This window comes from Podarcis filfolensis (assembly GCF_964270895.1).
Source record: "Podarcis filfolensis genome assembly, chromosome: Z".
NCBI classification, from domain to species: Eukaryota; Metazoa; Chordata; class Lepidosauria; order Squamata; family Lacertidae; genus Podarcis; species Podarcis filfolensis.
This window is the reverse complement of record NC_139617.1, coordinates 35038672-35055965: the sequence shown is the minus strand read 5'-3', so window position 1 is coordinate 35055965 and position 17294 is coordinate 35038672. Positions and strand designations below refer to the sequence as shown.

The 17294-nt window shown below is 43.9% G+C and overlaps 1 protein-coding gene across 2 annotated transcripts in view; it reads right to left on the bottom strand.

Annotated features, from left to right (window-relative positions):
* Positions 1–17294, bottom strand: part of ABL1 (ABL proto-oncogene 1, non-receptor tyrosine kinase) — a 130128-nt gene that overhangs the window by 71312 nt on the left and 41522 nt on the right. The window contains exon 1 of one of the 2 annotated variants that reach the window (XM_083596290.1): positions 898–1284. The exons of the other annotated variant lie outside the window; for it this stretch is intronic. Coding sequence (XP_083452416.1) covers positions 898–982 — 85 coding nt within the window. The 5' untranslated portion in view covers positions 983–1284. Of the gene's footprint in view, positions 1–897; positions 1285–17294 lie in introns of those variants that run through there. 2 annotated transcript variants of the gene reach the window in all.

The following is a 17294-nucleotide window of genomic DNA, read 5'->3' as shown; positions in this document are numbered from 1 at the left end:
TTGACCAAGTCCAAATGAACAATTGGTGACACAAGTTGAAAACTGAATCCTGAGCTCTAATATTCCAAAGGAAGAGTATAGCTATATATATTTTTTAAAAGGTTGTCTTTTCACTTCTAGATCTTGTGCAAGGCTTTTTTTTTAAGGTCTTGTGCTGATCTTAAGGACATGTCCCAAAGAATATATGTGAAGTTAAAAGCCGTAGAAGGCCAGCAGAAGTGTAGTTTAAACGATGCAAATAAAATATCTGCGTCAAAAAGGAAGAATTAAAAAACAAACTAACAGCACTACACAACCCCAAGACACACGTACATATAAACTTTCTGGATCAATTGATGCAAATCTCTCTTCAAGAATGGGTCTCACTTAAAATTCTTCTTCAAAGGCCCGGGTGGCTTCATCCTCTCCTCTGAAAAGCAACCTCTTGGGCTGCTCCCGGCAAGAAAGAAGCCCAAGGCACAGATACGTGGTTTTGTTAGCAGATTGTCAGTGAGCTCTTGTCAGTTTCCAACCATAAATGGAAGAGAATCGGACACACTTTTTGTACATTGTGGTTAATAAAAATCACCTGGTTTGAAAGTTACACAGAAACTGCTTAAAAAATAAGCTTCTTCTTTGATGCCGCCAACCCCACCCCCAACAGCTCCCCCTACCCCTCATGCGAGGACTAAAACCATCAAGTGGAGGCTAACTCTGGGGAAGGGCCCTCTGAAGTCCTCCAGCCCAGTCCCCTATCAATGCAGCTGGCCCCTCTCTGGAAAAGCACAAGCACAATTGAACAGAGGCTTAGGCAAAGTGAGTCTGGAGCTAAGAATTCTGCTTTCGTGGGGCCCTCCTGACAGATTAACTACTCCCTCTCCTCCCTCCCACCAAATGACCCTGCAGCTCTGAACTCACCTTCCAAGTAGCAACTGGATGATGAAGAGAGACCCTTTTTCGACTTGCAACCCACTAATTTCAGGCAGATCTCCAACATTTTCATCGGTTAGAGCAAGGCCCTTGGTTTTGCAGGCTTGCTGTCTCCTCCCCTCCTCCTCCTCTTCTCCTCTTGAAAACTTTACACAAAAGTTCCCTCCGGTACATACACACACAAAAAGGCTACAAATCCAGCCTTCATTTAAAAACTGTTAACTGAAGAAGTCAACGCAGTGGATCATCCATTTTTTATGATTCTTTGATTTTTCTATTATGATGAATTACTCCAAATGAGAGCTCCCAAATTTTGCCATCCCACTTTCCAGCTCCGTCCTACATCCAACTCAAGCAGAGGCTGCATACATTGAACTGCCAACAAAGGGCCCCCTTCAGGCTTTGGTTGTCTGACTTTGTGACATCAGGAAAGGAACGCCCATCCCATGTTAACCCCTCATGGCTCCGCTTTCCAAGCAGAGGAGGGGAGGGATGAAACTAACAATTTCAGTTTCTTTCGAGTTTCTCACTTTCCAAATTCTAAATCCAGTTCTCCACACTTCTGCAGCAATCTGCGATTGTGAAAATTCATCAGTGTTTTAGGGTCAGTATCTCCTAACTGCAATTGTGAAAATTCATAAGTGTTTTAGGGTAAGTATCTCCTAACGTACTCATTTCTGTATGCAGTTTTGACCAAGACCAGACACATTTTTGCAAAGCAACTCACCCTAGTTAATGCATTTTTGTATATTATCTTCATTAATGTACAGTGGTACCTCGGGTTACATACGCTTCAGGTTACATATGCTTCAGGTTACAGACTCCGCTAACCCAGAAATAGTACCTCGGGTTAAGAACTTTGCTTCAGGATGAGAACAGAAATCGTGCTCCGGCGGCATGGCGGCAGCGGGAGGCCCCATTAGCTAAAGTGGTGCTTCAGGTTAAGAACAGTTTCAGGTTAAGAACGGACCTCCGGAACAAATTAAGTACTTAACCCGAGGTACCATCATACACATTTTTCTAATTTGTGCATTTTTGTTTTTTATTACTTATTTATTGCATTTATATCTCACCTTTTCCCCCTCAAGGAGCTCAAGGTTCTATATCTCCTCATTTAATCCCCACATCAACCCTATGAGGTAGGTGAGGCTGAGAGGCAGTGACCAAGGTTACCAAGTGGGGATTTGAATTCTGGTCTCTCCCAGGCCCTAGTCTGACACTAACCACCATACCACAGTGGCTCTTTATTAATACTTACTGCTTGCATGGAGTACATGGTTGCAAAATTCAGAGGAGTGTGAATTCTGAAAGATCATTGTGCTCCAGTTCTTGTACTGGTTCAACAAGCATGAACTGGTCAGCTTCTTATTGAAAGGATAAGAAAACTGAAATTCTCCCCCACACTTCACTAGAAAAGGGTCAGCTGAGACTCTACAGGTGGTGGCCTCAGCCTTTTAGAAATTCTTAAGGGGTGGGTAATGGGTAGACATGTTTAGACAACTATCTGTTGCTTTCTAGCTTCACAGCAGCATGAGACAGAGGTTCTCAGATTTTTTTTCTGGAGATGGTAAAACAGAACTCAAAGACAAGAAAAGTGAGAATATAGTGAGAATATAGAAGCTAATCCTAATGGAAGCCAGGAGATTCGTCTGCTCCCCCCCCCCCAAAAAAAAACTATGCTGAAAGAAAGGAGTCCATATTAGGAACGTAAGACTAGTCCTATAGGATCAAGACAATGGTCCCTCTAGTCCAGCCTCCTGTGCTCATAGTGGCCAACCAGGTGCCCCTATAGGAAGCCCTCAAGCAGGACCTGAGTGCAACAGCACTCTGCCCCTCCTGCAGTTTCCAGCAACTGATATTCAGATTTATTACCACCTCCAACTGCAGAGGCAGAGCATAGCCAGCATGGCTAATAGCCATTGATGGCCTTATCCTCCACAAATTTGCCCAACCCTCTTCTGAAGCTCGAAGTTGGTGGGCATCACTGCCTCCTTTGGGAGTGAGTGCACTGTGTGAAGAAGTCCTTTCTTTTATGAAATAAATGAACCTTTCTCATTAACCTGTCTCTGTTATCCATGACCTTTATCCTTGCTATACATATTTAGTGTGGTACTCATCCACTTGCTACTCTATCCACTGGATAGATTTTATTCCGTAAACCACCCTGATAGGGTGGTATATAAATTCAATAATAATAATAGTCACAATCCAGCCACAAACTGGTAGCCACCAGTGCTTCTCATGGAGGCTGACAAACAGCCCCCCCAAAGGCCCTTTGTGCCTGGCCTATTTTCAAAATGGCACCCATGGTCACAGTGGCCCTTGAGATCTTTCCCCAGGTGTCCTCAATGTCTCCGAGCCCCACCCTACTCACTGCCTCCCTTGGTCATGAGATGGAGAGCGCAGTTGCCACTTTTCTCCTATGAAAAGTGCATAGAGCTGAAGGAGGAAATTGGAGGAGTGATGCTCCTCCCAACTCCCTCTTTCAACTCTATGTGCTTCTCAGGGCTTCTTTGACTGATGACTGATTGATTGATTGAATCTATTTCCCACCTTTTTCTCCAAGGATCTCAGGGTGGTGTACACAGTTCTCCCCCTCCTCATTTAATCCCCATTCCACCCCTGTGAGGTATGTTATAGGCTGAGAGGCAATGGCTGTGACCCAAGGTCACTCAGTGAACTTCATTCATTCATTCATTCAACTTATACACCGCCCTATACCTGGAGGTCTCAGGGCGGTTCACAACAAGACCACAACATATAAAATCAAACCAAAAGCAGTAACCCAATATATTGATTAAATAAATTGATTAAATAAATGATTTGAGTGAGGATTCAATCCCTGGTCTCTAGTATGACATAATAACTGTTCATTCTCCTGGATCCAGTTTTTCACCCGACCCGAGCCAGTGTGGTGTAGTGGTTAAGAGTGGTAGTCTCATAATCTGGGGAACCAGGTTTGCGTCTCCGCTCCTCCACATGCAGCTGCTGGGTGACCTCGGGCTAGTCACACTTCTCTGAAGTCTCTTAGCCCCACTCACCTCACAGAGTGTTTGTTGTGAGGGAGGAAGGGAAAGGAGAATGTTAGCCACTTTGAGACTCCTTCAGGTAGTGATAAAGCAGGGTATCAAATCCTCTTCTTCTTCTTGGAAAAGCTAAGTATGTGTCTATTAGTATGTGAAAGAGAGTGAGCACACTTTCTCCCTTTCTGTCTGTCTGAGTAGGTGGGTTAATCTGGGTGGGGAAAGTGACCAGAGAGAGTGGACCCCACAGCACTGGGCCAAAAACCTATATGGTATATCATAACATTTTTCAAATAATGCTTTGTCAACAGTGGAGAGAGGTACCAAAAAACAAAACAAGACTGAATATTATGTAACATAGAGCATGGGGCAATCCTGACCCTCCCAAGTTGAGGACAGCAGTTCTGGGAAATTGCAGCATAGTCACACTGCAGGGAGTATCACAAGAGCATATCCTGAAACTGAGCAATTCTGACCCCTCCTGCTTTCCATAGCATGAGGTCTGTCTACTGCTGCAGCTGCAGGAATGCAGAATTCCATAAGAATTCCAGTGGAATTACTAAATGGGATTACTAAGACTGCCCCTATTAACGCTCAAGAGAGGGACAACAAGGTTAACACACTCCATGCCGAAGAAAGGAAGATGAGCAGGAAATCTGAGCAGTTTTGTGCTTCGATGCCAGCTTCTCCTTCTTAAAGAGCCTCATGGCTCTCTTCCCTCAAGCCCAAATTAGAGCGATAAAACCGGGAGGGAAAATTTTGTTTCCACTACTTGCAAAACCAAAAAATCTAGGATGGGTGGGTCTCTTTGATATTTCAGATTTCCTTTTCAAGAGCACAGATATTTCCATCTGCTACTTGCATGCTGAATCCAGGGTCGCTTAAGATTCTCTGTTTTCACAACAGATTCAGACATGCAGAGATGTTGGGCATGTGATCCCACTTCTGCCAACTAGTCTATTCCTAACTTTTGTGTCATAGCCACTAGGTGTAAGCCTCAGCTGAGAAGGGCCATAGGTTAGTGCTGAATCAGGCCAACAGCCCTTCTAGTCAAGCATCCTCTTCTCACAGCAGACAACCAGATGCCTATTAAGGGCAACCTGCAAGCAGGACCTGTGTGCAGCATTCTCCCCTTCCTGTGGTTTCCAGCAACTGGTATTCAGAAACATTGCTGCCTCAACTATGGAGGCAGAGAGTTAGCCATCATGACTAGTAGCCGTTGATAGCCCTCAACTCCATGAATTTGTCCAATCCTCTTTTAAAGCCATTCAAGTGGAGGCTATCACTGCCTCCTCTGGGAAAGAGTTTCATTGTTTAACAATATGCTGCATGAAGAAGTCCTTTATTTTATCTGTCCTGAATATTCCAGTGCTCAGCTTCATTGAATGCCCACAAGTTTTGGTGTTAAAAGATAGGGAGATAAAATTTTCTCTATCCACTTTCTCCATGCCAGGCATAATTTTATAAACTTTTGTCATGTAATCTCTTAGTTGTCTTTTTTTTGTAGACTAAAAAGCCACAAACACTGCAAATTTTCCTTGCAGAGGAGTCGCTTCGTCCACTTGATCATTTGGGTTGCCCTTTTCCTTGACATACCCTGTTACAGACAGCAGCACTCTTCACAAACTTACTCCTCCAAGCGGGGAGGAAACAGTTAATAAAAGCCTTCTTCCAGAGTTAAGAGGACCAAGCCTGAGCGATCAAATTACATCTGAGGAGGGAGAAGAAGTGGAAGAAGAAGAAGAAAAGGAGTAGAAAATATATGCCCGAACTTTTACACAAAGTGTTAGACACAGCAGGGATGCGACTTAAACAAGGAATAAGCCATTATTTCTCCAGAGTTGTCTTGAGGGCAGTTGAAAGAAACACACACACAACTTGCCAGCTCAGATCTTTTCAGATGCATTTCGACTGAAGGGTGTACAATGAAACATCCCCTGCTCTCCATGTCCCCCTCCCCCAGCTTCCAAAACAGCAGTTGCAAGAATTATTAGGGAATAATAGCACCCTTCCCAAACCCACATTTAATGAGGAGCCCCTTTTCATTCCAAAAGGTTATCCAAACAAATGTTCAGCCGGGGAAACGGATCCAGCAGAGCAGTTTCGCTTGATCCAAGCACATCTTGGAAAACAAAAGCTTGGATGACATCAGGATGCAAGCAAAGGCCCCAGGCCTGAAGTGGAGTGGGTGTAAGAATATAAGCGCCTTGCTAGATCAGGCTACAGGGAGCCAACCACATGCCCCAATGGGAAGCTTAAAAGGTGGACGGACATAAGTGCACAATAGCAACACTCTCCCCACTTTTGATTCCTTCAGCTGGTATTCCAATGTATTGCTGGCCCCCAACAGGAGAGGCAGAAAAAAAGAAGAGCTTTGATGCTAGATCAGGCCAAAGCGGGGCAACCTAGCCTAGCATCCTACTCTCACAGTGGCCAACCAAATACCCCAATGAAAGCCTGCAAGCAGGATATGAACACAATACTCTCCGCACCTGTGATTCCCAAAAACTGGTATTCAGAGTCACGCTGCCTCTGACAGTGGAGGTAGAACATAACAGCCCTGTGGGATCAGAGCAAAGGCACATCTAGTCCAGCATCCTCTCCTCACTGTGGCAAACCAGATGCCTCAGTGGGAAGTCCACAAGCAGGGCATGAGTGCAAAAGCAACACCCTCCCCACTGGTGATTCCCAGGAACTGGCATTCAGAAGTATCACTGTCTCTAACAGTGCAGGTGGAAAATGGCCATTGGGCACCATGTATTTGCCAACAGAAATGGTGTCAAGGCCCTCCTGTCTTCCACAGATCCCACTTCCTGCTGAGCTCAGCCTAACCCTGGCAGGTTCCTCTGGTCTCCACAGGACTCCTCTCTCTCAGTGCTGGACCTGCCTCTCTTTCTGTTTTGAGTTGCAAACAGCTGAGAAAATATTCACATTCTTACATACCCTAGAAGGTGCTTTGCTTCTCTCTTCTGAAGCCTACTTGAAAATCGGGGGTGGGGTTTGCATTTAATATATATTTTTGTTTTAAAAGCTGCAGCTTTGCTTCTGATGAACTGCAGCACACAAAAAGTTTATGAGATAAAAAATGTTTTAGTCTTTAAAGGTGCCACAAGACTCATTGTGTTAAAGGGGGGGAGAGCCTTAAGGACTGTGGCATTAAGCCAGGGGTGGGGAACTTTGGGTCTGCGGCACAAATGCGGCCCCTCAACACTCTCTATTTGGCCCTCGGTACTCTCCCCAGGCCACACGCCCTCCTACTTTGCACCCAGAGTGTTGTTGGGGCTTTTTGGCTGACTGGATTGCAATCCTTGCACTCAGCGATCTTGCTTGCCTGGATTTATTTTATTTTATTATTTTATTTTATTAAATTTCTATCCTGTCTTTCCTCCAAGGGGCTCGAGGTGACAGCATACATGGTTTACCCCTCCCCCTTCTACCCTCACAATAACCCTAAGAGGCAGTGACTGGGCACAATGTTACCCAGTGAGATTCATGAGTGACACTCTAACTGCTACACCACACTGGCTATTGTTGGATAGAGAAGGATGTGATTGTGTAGAAATTAGCCTGCCACAGAAAGGTAAAATTTGCATTCACTGCTCTGCTCATTTTTGCATCTGATCCTGCTGACCCCTGGGATGTGGCCTTCACAAGGTTTCCCAGAAAGGAATGTGGCCCTTAAGCTAAAAAAGCTTTCCCTGCCCCTGTGGTGAGCCACCCTGCCAAAATTGTAGAGGGTTTCCAGGACTCAGACTGATGCACAGTCAAGTTAAGGTCAGCAGGTGATGGGAACGTAAGAGCCCTGCTGGATCACGCCAATGGTTCATTTAGTCCAGCGTCCAGCTCTCACAGTAGACACCTATGGAAGCCCACAAACAGGACCCAAAAGCAACAGCAACACTCTCCCCACTTGTGATTCTGAGAACGGTAGAAGTATACTGTCTCTGACAGTGGAAATAGAATGCAAGAAGAGCCTGGCTGCTCCATCGGAGCAAGAGCCAATCTAGTCCAGCATCCTGTTTTCACAGTGGCCAACCAGATACTCCAGTAGGAAGCCCACAAGCAGGACCAAATAGCAAGAGCACTCAATTCAGAAGCATTACTGTCTCTGATTATGGAGGCAGAGTATAGCCATCACAGCTAGTAGTCATAGATACTCTGTTCCTCCAATCCTCTTTTAAAGTCATCTCTGCTGCCTCCCTGTGGGAGTGGGTTCCACAGTTTATGTGCTGAATGAAGGACTTCATATTATTTGTCCTGAATCTTCCAACATTCAGCTTCATTGGATGTCCACAAGTTCTAGTGTTAAGATAAAGGGATGAAAAGCTTTTCTCTATCCACTCTCTCCGCGTCAAGCAAAATTTTATACACTTCCATCATATCTCCTCTTACTCACCTTCTCTCTAAACTAAAAAGTTCCAGGCAATGACAGTGAGAAAAGTTCCACTGAACCGCAAAAGCTCATACAGGATAAACACAACAAATAACTTTGACTTTTGTCAAGAAAATTGCTTCTTTGGAATGCTGAGCCTTTCTCTCCTCTCATCACGTTTCATGGGCGATGAGCCAGAAAATAGCTGTAGAAAACACAGTGTCCAGTGCACTTGGGGGCTAAGAATATTTTGTCATGTGATAGGAGTGCACATGGTGGTGTTGTTTTTTAATCAAACTTGCCTCCCACCACATCACACCTTCCTAGAAAAATTACAGGGCTCTATTTTACACTTTATTCAGAGGCTACAAAGCCACCCCTTGCTCTGTGGCGATTTTTAGATTCAGGATTTAAGAGCTCATCTTCACTGCAGATCCAACCTCACTCATTTTGTGCCTCATGTTCAGATCAACAACTACCTTCTTTCCATTCTGCCTTGGTCAGACTCCACCTGGAGTCCTGTGTCCAGTTCTGGGCATCCCAGTTTAAGAAAGATATTGGCAAGCTGGAAGTTGTGTAGAGGAGAGTGACCAAGATGATTAAGAGTCTGGAAATAAAGCCTTGTGAGTAATGGTCGAGGGAGTTGGGCATGTTTAGCCTGGATAAGAGAAGACTGAGAAGAGTTATGATAGCCATCTTCAAATATCTAAATGGCTGTCAAGTGGAATATGGAGCAAGCTGTTCTTTCCTGCTCCTGAGCATAGGATTCAAATTACAAGAAAGGAGATTCCAAACTTTCTGACAGTAAGACGGACTCTCTTGGAAGGTGATGCATACTCCTACATTGGGGGTTTATAAGCAGAGTTGGATGGTCATCTGTCAGGGATTCATTAATTGTGATTCCTGCACTACAGGGAACAGGGTTAGATGATCCTGAGTTCCCCTCCAACTCTACAATTCTATGATTCTATGGGATATGCTGGTCAGGGAAATGACTGTGGATTTTGTTGTAGATTGGTCCACCAAGCCAATGTAGTTGCCAACTGAAGGAATAAAACTCCAATTTTAATTTTAATTTTTTTAAGGATGCAGAGGAGGAAATCCAGAGTTATGAAAGCCTGGCTGCTATTCTGCTAAGCCCCAAGTAAAGACTTCCCTGTCACTGTTGCCTCACCTCAGATCCTTTATTTAAAAGGCTCTGTTACCTGGAAGTTGGCCAATGAGGATATTCCATGTGTGAAACACCCTCCTCAGGACTTCTTAAAAGGAGATTTATGAAAGGAGCTTGAGTGATTCCACTTTAAACACACTCTCAGTCCTCTTCCTCCCCATCCCCTGCCCCAAAAAGGCGGGGGGGGGGGAGAGGGAACCCATAAAGGCATGGAAGACTCCAAGGCATCAAAGAGGTTGGAAGGGGAGAAAAAAAAACAGGGTTTGCTAAGCGTGAAATGGCCACCACATTTTTAAGATATGAAGTTTAACAAAAAGAACAAAAAACCCTCAAGCCATAGATAACATTCCATTCATACACCCAGCCCAGTGAAATCAATGAGGGAAGTGATTCATGGATTTAAGCAACAACTCATTTAAAAGACATCAGAGGTGCCCACAGATTCTTAGGCATTTAGAGCCACCTCATAGAGTTCACTGCCATGCAAATTGCTCACAACAGTTTATGATGATGACGATGACAACGACAACGATGATGATTTAAAGCATATATTTTTTTTGCCTCAGCTCTTCATCAGAAAGCTTCCTATAATGTTTTACATACATTCAGAAAAAAAAAAGCTGAGGGAGACAGTCCCGGCCCCAGTAGCTTACAATCTAAAATATGCAATACCAAAAAGAAAAAGGGATGAGGAGGGCAGAGGGGAAATAATGCAATGGTGTCTCGACCTGTTGGTCAGCTCAGCAGCAACTGCTACTGCCAGATTCTCTTTGGATTCTGTACAAGAACTGGGGAGAGGGGGGATTCCAAGGTGCTTGGATCCTCAAGGCAACCACTTGCGCTCTGGACCCTTGCACCTCTTGGCTGATAAAAACTAGCAGGGAGACGACAGCTGGCTAGGCCAGGGAGATTATTAGTGGCTCCTAGCGAGAGGGGCCTGCTGCCAATCTCCCCTTTGTGGGAAAGGGGCTTTTGGAGGAAACTGATCCATTTCAATCAGAGTTTAGGCCCGGTTTGGACACAGAAAATGCTTTGGTCAGCCTACATAATGACCTCTGTCGGGAGAGAGGCAGGGGAAATGTGCCCCTGTTAATTCTCTTCATCTTCTCACTGGCTTTTGATACCATCGACCATAGGATCTTTCTGGGGCAGCTATTCAAGTTAGGGGTGGGTGGCACCATTTTGCAGTCGTTCCAGTCCTACTTTGATAGTTACTTACAGAGGATGTTGCTTGGGGAGTGCTCTTCGGCCACATGGAGCCTTTAATGCAGGGGTTACTCTAGGTTCAATTTTATCCCCTATGCTGTTTAACATCTACATGAAAACACGGAGTGGAGTCAACCAGTAGTATATAGTTCTGTAGTACATAGTCAGCAATTTGCAGATAACACATAGCTTTCCTTCTCCTTTACATCTGCAAGTGAGGCAGTGGATGTGCTGGACTGTGATCCTGCCTCAGTAACGGACTGGATGAGAGCCAACAAGTTGAAGCTCAATTCAGATAAGACTGAGGCACTGTTAGTGGCTGGTTCCCTAGACCAGATGGATGAGAGGTTGCCTGCTCTTGATTGGGTTACACTTCCCTTGAAGGAGTGGGTACACAGCTTGGGGGTCCTTCTGGATTCTTTGCTGTCACTTGAGGCTCAGTTGACCTCAGTGGCACAGAGTGCCTTCCATCAGTTTCAGCTGGTGGCCCAGCTGCGACCCATCTGGACTGGGATAGCTTAACTTCTGTTGTCTATGTTCTGGTAACCTCTAGGTTAATTACTGCAATATATTATATGTGGGGCTGTCTCTGAAGACAGTTCGGAAACTTCAGCTTCTGCAGAATTCTGTGGCCAGAATTCTGGCCCACCAGGGCAAAACAGTCTGAGCATATAACACTGATCCTGATCCGACTACACTGGCTGCCAATTAATTTCCAGGCACAATTCAAAGTGCTGGTTTTGACCTATAAAGCCTTAAATGGTTCAGGACTGCAATACCTCAAGGACCGCCTCTCCCCATATGAACTGACCTGGACCCTGCAATCAACATCTAAGGCCCTTCTTAGTGTACCTCCTCCGTGAGAGGTTCGAAGGCTGGCAACAGAAGAATGGGCCTTTCCTGTGGAGGCTCCCCACTTATGGGATGCTCTGCCCAAGGAGGCTCTGCCTGGTGCCTCTGTTACATATATTTTAAGGCCAGGCAAAAACATTCTTCTTCTCCAGGCATTTGGCTAATTGAACAATCTATGGCCTTTTAAACTGCTTTGGCGTCTCACTATGTTACGCATTTTTGTGTTTCTATATTCATCTTGTGATCCTTGGATGAAGAGTGGAATAGAAATTTAAAAAATTAAGACAGACAGACAGACAGATTACAACAGAAGAAGAGCCTGCAAGCAGGACCTGAGTGCAACATCCCCTCTCCAGTTGCTGTTTCCCTTCATCTGGGATTCAAAGGTAGACTGCCCCTGGGCATGGAAGTTCTGCTATCGCAATAGATCTTCTTAGAAGAGCCAGGCCAAAGGGAGCCTATCTGATTCAGCATCCTGTTCTCATAGTGGCCACCAGATACCCCAACAGGAAGCTCAAAAGCAGGACCTGAGCACCACAGCACCATACTCCTCACTTGAAATTCCCAGAAACTGGCATTCAGAAGTATACTGCCTCCAACAGTGGAGGCAGAGCAGTGCCATCATGGCTAGCAGCCTTTGATAACCTTATCCTCCCTCTTTAAAAAGCCCTCCAAGCTGGTGGCCATCCCTACATCTTGAGGGAGCAAATTCCACCCTGTAACTCTGTGCTGTGTGAATAAACACTTTCCTTTGTCTTTCCTGACTGGAAATGCTCCATCACAAAAGCTTCCCTAAATGCTTTTCCAATACAGATTCCACGTGAAATTCTTTCAAATCCTTCCCTCCTTCTCCTCTTACTTCTTCATAAAGCAGCAGAGAACCCGAGAAAACTATGGCCTATTTCAAAACTTGCTTCCAGTAACACGGGTTTTGTTTAAAGAGAGTGCATTAAGTGAAACCAGCTGTTCTGAAGGGGTTGGTGCCATCTGGGGCTCGATGTGCGAGGCTGGTTCTTCAGTGATATGAGAATATTATTTCACCACTTAATATGAAATAGGGAATGGAAACGTACCACCTGAGATCAGTGTTCAGAACTGCATGTACCAAGGTCTCCATGTGTCTGAGGAACTTACGGAATATTTTTGATGCTCATTCTGGAATGTAGATATAATGGAGAAAATAGTACATAATTTGATATTTCAATGACTAGATCCTTCTAGTCTTTTTTAAATAAGATTCGGCATTCTTTTACTACATATACAACAGAACAATCGCTTTCAAGACAACCTTTGTCACATGTCTAGCAAATCTGGAATTATGCTTCAAAATCAGATGTTAATATTCTTTACTTAAACCCTTGTTGTTTTAAATCATGTGCAACTGTACTCATTCTATGTGCCTCTTTTATAATTTTGCTTTTCACCTTTTAGTTTTCATCTGTTATTATATCTCTTCTCTCAGTTTTATGTCCATTATAAAATGAAATAAGAAATCTGTACCAAAAAAAACGCACCAGATGAATGTTAAGATCACTGGGTTTTCAATAATTCCTGCTGAAACTGGTTAAAGGGGCACCTCCTCCATCACAGCACAGCTCAAGAAAAGAAAAGAAAAGAAAAGAGGGAGGAGGATAGGCAAAGCTTTGCCAAGAGGTAAAGGCGTGTTTTGGTCTCTCTGGTGACTGTTTTGGCTCCTAGAGGATCAGATGATCTGAGTCACATGAGATGCAGCTTTCACAAGGCCTGCTGGCAGAATTGAAGGCTGCTAAATTGAAAAAAACTGACAATCGCAATTACGGAGGAAGGGACAGCTTTGGAACTGTGAAACCCACAAATGGTGTTGTAAGGCAAGAGACAGTTCAACAAGAAGAGATGTTTACAAAGTCAAAGTGCAACAGAGCTTTTTAAGAATCCTTATGTTTTAAGGATGGAAGAGCTTCACATGTGCACTTTTTAAAAAACAGGAGCAAATCTAGGTGGTTGCCTCAATTTGGTTTGTTTGTTCTTCAAAAACTGGGGACTAATATAGAGAGTAGCCAGTTCTTAACGAGGCAGACTCTAGTCTATTAAAGTTTAAACTGTAAGAAAGATTGATGGCTACTACCCACAATGGCTACACTCTGCCTCCACAGTCGGATGCTTCTGAATGCCAGTTACTGGAAACCACAGGAAGGAGAAAGCTCATGTGCTTGGGTCCTGCTTGCAGGCTTCCCATTGGAGCATCCAGTTAGCCACTTCAAGAACAGGATGTTGGACTAGGCAGGCCATTGGCCTGATCCAGCAGGACTTTTCTTATAGGTAAAAGTTTTAAAATATTTTATTCAAAGTTCAGAGAACTAGTGTCTGGTCATGGCACTGCAATTGGTCACATCATAAAACTGCAATGAGTCTCTGAAATTAGATCAGTGCGTTAAGCTACAGAACTCACTTCCACAGGAGGCAGTGATGACCACCAACTTCGATGGCTTTAACAGAGAACTAGAAAGATTTGTGGAGGATTCAGCTATCAAAGGCTACTAGCCACAATAGTTATGTTCTGCCTCCATGGTTGGAGGCAGTAATGCTTCTGAATATCAGGTGCCGGAAATCACAGGTAGCGAGAGTGGTCTTGCTTGCATGTTTCTCATAGTAGCATCTGCCCAGCCATTGTGGTAGGACTCTTCTGATGTTCTACCTCCAGTATCAGATGCAGTCTGCCTCTGAATACCAGTTGCTGAGGATCAAAAGTAGGGAGAGTTGCTGTTGTACTCAAACCATGTTTGCAAGCTTTCCATAAACATCTGGTCAGCCACTGTGAGAACAGGGCCACTGACCTGATCCAGCAGGCTTTTCTAATGTTCTTAAACCTGTTTGTCATTAAAAAGCTGCCACCTGCCTTGTTTACTACAACACAGAAACTGGGTAACCACCCTTCTCGAAGCAAGTTATATTTTTCTTATCCCCATTATTTCACTGGATATGTTTCAAATCTACAACCCAACCCAACGTCTTTAAAATCAAAATCATACACACCGTGACGCCAACATAAAAAAAAGTACAATCACCAAATTAGAGCAAAGATGTAGAAGTTGTGATCCTCCATGCTGGGCTACAACTCCCAACATCTTTGACCACTGGCCTTTCTGAGTGGGCCTTATCAAAGCTTGGAGCCCTTTCCTTACTGAACGAGACAGAGGACATCAACTAGACAGGGCTAGTTATCAGCAACCATTTCTGATATTCTGAATCACTCTGAGTTTGTGTTGAATTGTAGTCACTACAAATTTGCCCTTTAACAACCTGGGACCAGTTTACCTACAAAATCTCCTTACCCCATATAAGTCCACTGAAGCACTTCAATCAGTGGAACTGGCATTGTTATAGGTGCCACATAATACCCGTTCCACATTTGTAAGAACTTGATACTTTAGTGTGGCAGAAGCTATACCTTGGAACTCCTTGCCTATTGATATCAGGTAGCAGCTTTCACTGTACTCTTTTCAGTGCCTGCTAAAAATATTCTTGTTTAGACAACCCTAACCAGATACTTTAAAAATTGATATGTGTTTTAAACAGTTTTAGTCTATTTTTAAAAAACTTTTTGAATATCTTAAATTATTGTTTATTTTTTTCTTACTGATAATTTTATTGCTTTCTCTTTTTTGTAAATTGCTTCGATGGTGTTTTTTAACAATCAAGCCATGTATAGGTTTTATTAGATAAATTTTTAAAGGTAAAAAAAAGTATTATTGTGAACACTATTGTTTGAAAAGCAAAATACAAATATTAAATCAAGGCTGATAGCAACAAAATGGGCCCAAGCCTAACGTGATTCCCTCCACCCCCAAGTACATGACCTTCTGGTGGTTCAATTCCCAACACTAGGCTTAATTTATCTTTAAGCCAAGCCTAGGAGCCAGAATGGAGTAGTGTGGTGAGGACCTGGGAGACCCAGATTCAAACTCCCACTCAGCCATGAGGCTCGCTTGGTGACCTTGGATCACAGACAATGCTTCTCAGCCTAACCTACCTCACAGGGTTGTTGGGGGGGATTGAATGGGAAGGGGGAGAACCATGATGAGAAAAAGGTGGAGTAGAAATACAATAAATAATAACAATTTCACACACAGCAGTGTCTCTTCCTTCTCTTTATCAGTTTCATGGGTGCTGAAGAACAGGGAGGACATGTGTCCCTCCAGATGTTGAAAATAATATTAAGGAATCTAGAAAAGGAAAGAAAAACTCTTTTAGAAGGCCAGTCACACATGGATAGAGTTTTCTTGGCACCTTCTGCTGAAGCAACAGGTTTTTGGACCGTCATGGAAATGGACTGCGAGATGGAGAATAGCCAAGGAGCACAAAGATACGGAGTCACATTTCCCAAAAAGGGACTGTTAGCAAGAGGATACAGAATTGTGTTCTTTCCCAAATGTCTGATAACAGAAGCACACTTTATCTCCTGGCACACACTCATAACACCCCAAAAGGCTTCCTTTTGGAACATGAAGGACTACATAAGCGTGTAAGAGCAGCCTGATGGATCAGGAAAAAACGGGCCCATCCAGTCCAGCATCCTTTTCTCACAGTGGCCAACCAGATGCCTCCATGGGAAGCCTGCAAGCAGAAACCTGAGTGCAACAGCAACTTCCCCCGCTAACAATTCCTTCCAGCAACTGGTATTAATAAGCATTACAGCTTTCAATAGTAAAGGGAGAACATAGCCATTATAGCTGGTAGTCTCCTCCTCCATGAATTTCTACTTTTAATCTTCTTTCAAAGCCAGCCAAGTTGGTGGCCATCACTGCCTCCTGTAGGATGGAGTTCCATAGTTTAACTCTGTGCTGCATGAATAATTCCTTCCTTCTGTCTGTTCTGAATCTTCCAGTGCTCCGCTTCACTGGATATGTACCATAATGCTTCTAAAGTCGGCTGCTTTCAGAGGGCAAAAACCTCTTGTACATAAAACATAAATTTAAGTGCTGCCCATCAAAATCAAATTGCATGCTGGTGATGTAATGAAACTGGTTTTGTTTTTGGTCACAAGATCTGCCTTAAAGACAGCAATGAGGCAGAGAAGGGACCTCGGAAGAACCAAAACTACACATTTCTCCACACAGATATGCATCATGAGAGCCCAGGCGGGGGGCGGGGAAGCATGCTCTACACTTTCCCCACCTGCATATTTCCCAAGTCCAAATACCCTCTCCCCAGCAGTTTAACACTGGGTAGGAACCCTGTCCTAGCAGTTTAGCTGTTGTCTACTGACAACAAACCGCAATCTGAAACCATGGTTTGTTGCTGGCTTATGAACCTTGGTTTTTAACTTTCACCAGGTTTGCACAGCATGCCTAGCCAAGCCTTAGATATGACTCTGCAGCCACTCTACTCCTCCCCAAACTAAGCTAAGCTTGGAAACGATATCTGTACAGAAAATCACACACACACACCATACCAAAATTGACCATTATTAAGCTGTGGGAAGACCTTTGATTCAAGCAATATTGTACGTTTTATTTAACACAAAAGGAAATTTCACTTTGCAGGAAGTCTCTCTTTGAAAACAGGAAAGGTTTCAAAGCCTCAGGGGACAGGAGAGATCCTACAATATAACTGTCTTCTCATTGTTATTAAAGGCTAGGACACACAGAGGTACCTTTTGTGTACCTAAGCGACAATAAATCCAGTTCCAAACCCTGCAGGATTTCCTAAAAGCAATACATGGTGTGCAGGTATTTTGAAAACACAGCCATCTCTAGAATACCTTTGGCACCAAATGTCTTCA